General features: G+C 38.1%; 1 protein-coding gene across 2 annotated transcripts; it reads left to right on the top strand.

The window, feature by feature from the left end:
* The first annotated feature begins 3,252 nt into the window (after window positions 1-3,252).
* LOC148009866 (secreted LysM effector Blys4-like) lies at window positions 3,253-4,739 on the top strand. 2 transcript variants are annotated; one of them, XM_087673206.1, is made up of 3 exons: window positions 3,253-3,432; window positions 3,735-3,901; window positions 4,546-4,739. In XM_087673206.1, the coding sequence occupies exons 1-3, from the start codon at window positions 3,357-3,359 to the stop codon at window positions 4,558-4,560; spliced, it is 258 nt and encodes an 85-aa protein (XP_087529332.1). In that variant the 5' UTR covers window positions 3,253-3,356; the 3' UTR covers window positions 4,561-4,739. The 2 variants fall into 2 exon arrangements, with proteins under 2 accessions (XP_087529332.1, XP_087529331.1); XM_087673205.1 differs by having other exon boundaries at window positions 3,732-3,901.
* Window positions 4,740-5,677: the final 938 nt, after the last annotated feature.

The following is a 5,677-nucleotide window of genomic DNA, read 5'->3' as shown; positions in this document are numbered from 1 at the left end:
TCAAGCAACTACAGCTCCAATTTTGCTACTTGGAAGCCTAGATCCCTTAGCAACTTTGCTAACTCATTCAATCATAGGTAAATAAGCTTGCTTTTGCTCACATTAGTCACAACCCCAGATAGCTCTAGAAAAATTTCATACACTTTCATCAAATGCATCTACTAGTTTCCTCTCTATTTGCACAATATTGGTAAGTTATTGTTGGCAAAGAATTGGGACACCAAGTGTCTTCTTAATGGTATAGGAAGCCCCTTGCTTATTCCATGTTGCACCTTCAAATCCAAATTCCTAAGCAAAGGTTTGGTGATTATAGTAGCAAAGAGTAATGGGACAATGGGACACCCTTTGGCATTGACATCTTTACCTCAAATGGACCTAAGCATAGACCATTCACAAATACATTCCAAAGAGATTGAAAGAAACCTACATAAATTCCACGATTCCTCCTCTATCATCTATCATAGTGATGAACTCTTGTTGCTTCTTTTGCTTTATCAATTCATAAAATTAATTGGTCGAAGAACCAGTCCCATAAGATACCATTTTGCTTAGACTAAATTTTGGCAACTTCACCTTTATGTTTTTGCAAATCCTCCATGTAATGCTCCACTTCTTTGAGAATTTGATAAAACATCCCATTACTAGAACACTTAGAAAGAGTCATAATAATATACTCACTGCATTGCTAACTACTAACATGCAACTCTCTTTGAAGTCAATCTTGATCTTTGCCATACATATTGGTAATCTCAGTTATGATAGCAATGGATCTCATCTAGTTCTATGTTGGATTGCCCATTGGATTGTTGTTTTGTTTCCAAGCATCCTTCAGCTATATAAGTTGAATCCTTCCCTTTCTAGAAAGGAGGTGTTGAAAGAGAGGGGCTTCCATTTCTTTCTCCTACTAAATGCATCCTTCTTGGATGGACTTCCTAGGCACCTCACATTCCAAGAGATCATAGTGAGCCAACTAACTAACATTATATCTTTGTTCGAACCTCCATAATCCAAAATAGTAAAATAGCACTGTCAACAAAACATTTGCAAGAAGCTTTTAAAGGGAATTTTTTTATTTCTTACCTCCATTAGACTTCAAAGAATTTGGTGGTTGAAATTATTTGTTTCCATCCCGCTTTAACTTCAGCATCTTTAGGATCACAACTGATAATTAGGTTCCTTCTTTTGAGGCTTGTTTGTTTCCTTGAATTTAGCCTTCTCAACCTATGTTTTTTCCTTTTTTCTTATTTTGAAGTTCTTCCTTATCTCCACTATTTTCTCATTTACTTTTTCTTATCTCAATTCCTTTTTGGGCATTCCTTTGCAAAGCACCCATCGTCTTTACATTTGAAGCATGTATCCAAGAAGAGGGAGAATTTGACATCGACCAACAACTCAATCCCATTAGGATAAAAAATCTAGAGCATCTCAAGGATCTTCTTCCTCTTATCCCAAAGTACGAGAGCTCACTTGCTCCACTAGTTGATATTATTGTAAGAACATAGAGCGCTCTACCTAGCACTTCTACTAGCACATTACTTCTCCATCTAGCAAAGTAGGAAGTCCATGAAAACTAGCCCATATTAGGTATTCAATTTGCAAGACCTCCTCAGGAATCAAATCATGATGCCATGGAAGCATGTCAGTAAGGCTCACTTTAAGCCAAACAAGTCAACCCAAAACCCAATCTCTTTTTGCTTTAGATGAAAGCAAGACCCAAAAGAAGTCTAATGGCAAGCAAAACAATGTGAGCACCACTTTGATCCATAGGTGAGCCAAAACAATCTAGCAAACTCATCCTCAAGGGGGACCTTCCCCTAAAATATATGTACATGTTGCATAGAGAATACTTAGCATTGCTTTGCCGAATGCATGGCAACAAGGATACCACTCATGCACATAGCACTTGCTCCCCAAACTGTACTGTGACTCTCTTTTAATTCTCATTGAAACATTTTTTGTTACCCCACATCTTCTTCTCTAGCTCTTCCATGTTCATGCTATCAACGACAATGCTAGCATAATCCATCTCCATCCCATTGTCTTGCTTCTATTGCTTTATGTTAATGCTATGTGTTCCATCATCTCTTACTCCTTGTTCACCCCATGAATATGCTACATGCATGAAAGTAGGAGTATATGCCACATGAACTTAATACAACTACCCTAGTTAATAGACCATGTGCCATGACTATCTATTGAGAGCTCCCCTCTTCAAGTTTCCTCATACTCAAGAGGTTCTATGTCTTTCATTTAAGGAAAAGACTATTACAATTTGAATTGTTTCTATTTTGCTAATGGATGGATATGCTCCTTGTATGTAAGGGGCTCAAATAACTTTTGATAACTATTTGTGCTTGTATGGATGCTAGGTATATCCCACACTTCAGGGGAGATTTGAGGGGAATTTCAAGATTTAGAGCCATGGCATTGAGTTGAATTGAATGAGATTCTTCTTTGTTTTAATGTGACAAGAAAATATTTATATTGTTAAAAATGATATTTTATTTGTAAATGTGTAAACTATTTGTGCTATGTGAGTAAGAATTAAAAGTTATCAAAATGCACAAATGTATCTTACAGCACATGTACATTTTGGATGCATACAAACATATCCATTACAAGTGTGTATCGACATTATCTTATTTGAGATTGATTACATGGCTGATAGTTAGGCCTATCAATTGTGATGTATATTACTTTAACATGACTATATAAGCATGACTATGTTAGATATTCTATACAAATTTGTTTTGATTTACTATGCATACACATTATCCTATGATCCATAGCTTCATAATTTTATCCAATAAGCATAGCTATATTAGGTGATATATAAAAATTTTCCTTTCTTTACCATATAAACACTTATTTTACTAGTTATAGCTTCACATCTATATAGTAAAATTAAAAACCTAGTTTCAATTAAAAAAATCCTAGATACTAACTAGAAAAAAATGTGTATTTACTAGTTATAAAGCTATTTACCATCTAGTTTAGTGTCTAAAGTTCCTTGTTGCAAATGCGAAACGTCGAATGGGAGCTCCAGCCGGCAGATCACGCACAATTGAATGGTACAATTAAAGGGAGAAATGTTAGAAACGCAGAAAAATGATCGTCCAAGCGCAGCCGGCCAGAATTAGAAGGTTCTTATATTAGCTTAATGGGAAAATAAAACAATTATAAGCTCGCCGGTGGCGATAATATCGTTGCTGGAGCTCCCATCGTCTCAGTATATATATAGTAAGAGGAGTACTGTCTGCACCCAGTACAACCGGCCGGCCGATTGTTATCACTAATTAACATCAACGCAACGTAGGCATTCAAGGCAGCGATCAGTAGAGGCGATTATAACAATTATGGCTGGTGTCATTGGGAAGAAGATGTCTGCCGCAATACTAGCAACGATGATGATGCTGGCAGCGTTTCTGATATGTATGAGTCTCTGATCAATGTGGACTTGCGATATATATATGCTGCGACTATGCAGGATTGCTTCGATTCATGTGAGGCGCAGCTAGCAATCTGATTATATAGGGTGTGGCTATGAGTTAAAACGGAATAGCGTGCGTGTGGCTAGCTATGAATGGTTGTTAGTACTGCACTCGCGAGCTGTGATAGGATGGTTTATATATATTGAGGACGGGAAACTGGATCCCGATTTGTTTGGTGTGTGAAATGGGCATACGATCATGATTTGATTTGATGAATATGCTTGTAATGTTTTGCTGCAGTAGTGGGCGTGGAGGACATCGGGGTTGCGGCGACTTCGTGCAACTCTGCGGTGGTGGTGGAGAAGGGCGACACGTGCTTCGACCTCGCCAGGGAGGGCCACATCTCCGTGAAGAAATTCAAGAAGCTCAACCGTGGCATCGACTGCGACGACCTCCCCATTGGCAAGCAGGTAATCATCATCTCATCTTTTACCAATACTGCAAATTAGCCGAGGTATCGTTTATTTCCTCTGCCTCGTAGTTTTCGTAATTCTCGCGTACACATAACACCTGAACCTCCTCACAACTGTACTTCGCCAGAAGAACAGTTGTTTAAGTATTCCTTGCACTACAGGGCAAGGCATGCTAAGCCTAAGCCTATGCGGCACTTCCAATATCACTAAGGGTGGGTTCACACTTGCCCGGTGGACAAAAGGGTGAAAAATCCCCTTTTCCACCCATCTACAAGGATTTCTCAAGAGTTGTCCGCCATCTCATTCACATTAGTGGTAGACAAGGAAAGGAGCCAAAGAGAAGACATGGCATGAAGGAGAAGTATCCATGCTGGGCAGGTCAGAAGAGAGGAGCAAAAACTTGGCCATGACGTGTCAAAAAAGGCCCCTAATTTTTTTGGCCTTCCACCATGTGTGTGAACATACAGTTTTTCATGCTGAGATTTAATTGGCCATCTGTATTTGGGATGTTGTTTGTCTGCCGGGTCCGAACCTGCCTTGGGTATCCAACTGGAAGCTTTTTTTTGTGTCATTCTATAATTATTAAAAGCTTCTTTACGATTCAACTTCTCATTTATGTCTTTTTCTGGTTGCATTTTCAGGTATGCCTTTCCTAAGGTTCAATGTGGCACATGGTATCCTTACACTTAAGGTGATAAAATGACAAAGCTTCCCGTGGCAACTCCATAGTCTTTCTCTTGCACGAAATGTTGTATCTATCATTCCAACAAAATTGCATGGACCAACCTAGTTGATGTTGTCAAAGCTTTACTGAAGAATACCCTTTTCGAAGTCCTATCCTTCTAGCATTTGATTCTCAATTTTCTTTTGTCGCACATTTCATTCTCAAATTTCTTTTGTCATACATTTCATGTTTGCACCAAGTGATGTCCTTTTGACATTTCATTCTCAAATCTCTTTTGTCACACATTTCATGTTCACACCAACTTTTTAGATCTATGTTTCTTTACTTCCTTTATGAAGGGTGAGTGTTGTATAATTGACTCTAATGCGTTCCCTAAATCCAAATAAAATGTATTCTTCTAGAACTATCTCTTTTATATGCCCACTCACTATCTCTAAATGATGGAGATAAACATAGTGCTCACTCAAATGGTTCCTATAATTACATTTTCATATCACCCCCTCTGTTTGCACATAGTAGCATCATGTGACCAGAGCCAAGCATGTGCATGTCAACCAAATGAATATCTAGCAACAAGGAAAGGGGCATAGCAAAAGATGATGCTATTGCATATTAAGAAACATGTAGTAACTTAGCATCATTTAAACCATGATCAATCCCACACATATATCACACATTATTCACCACAAGTGTTGCTTTGATGAGGTTATTGAGTAATGCTAGAAATGATGTCACAAAACTTGTTTTCATGCCTTATGTGATGTGCATGGCTTAAGTGGTGCTTCTTTAAAATATTCCCATGACTATTCTGCTACATTTTTTGCACTTCCCACTCTCTCTCTCTCTATGTTTCTTATCAATGCCGTACCTATTAGAAATGTCCTCAAGATAAGCTATCTCCCTCTTTCTCTCAATCGATCTAATTTGGAGAGAGAGATGTTTCTGTGTATGCACAAAGAGAGAGAGAGAGAGAGAGAGAGAGACTAAATTATATTATGAGAGATAGATTAGTGAGAATTTGTGGATGCATGATTTTCTTCTATATACACTTATAGAAATTGTTAAAGGTGTTGCTAAGCCCCCTCCTC

The sequence above is a fragment of the Lygodium microphyllum genome, chromosome 30 (assembly GCF_053477565.2).
Source record: "Lygodium microphyllum isolate KBCC chromosome 30, Lygodium_microphyllum_v1.1.10, whole genome shotgun sequence".
Taxonomy (NCBI): Eukaryota; Viridiplantae; Streptophyta; class Polypodiopsida; order Schizaeales; family Lygodiaceae; genus Lygodium; species Lygodium microphyllum.
This window is presented reverse-complemented; position numbering and strand designations above follow the sequence as displayed.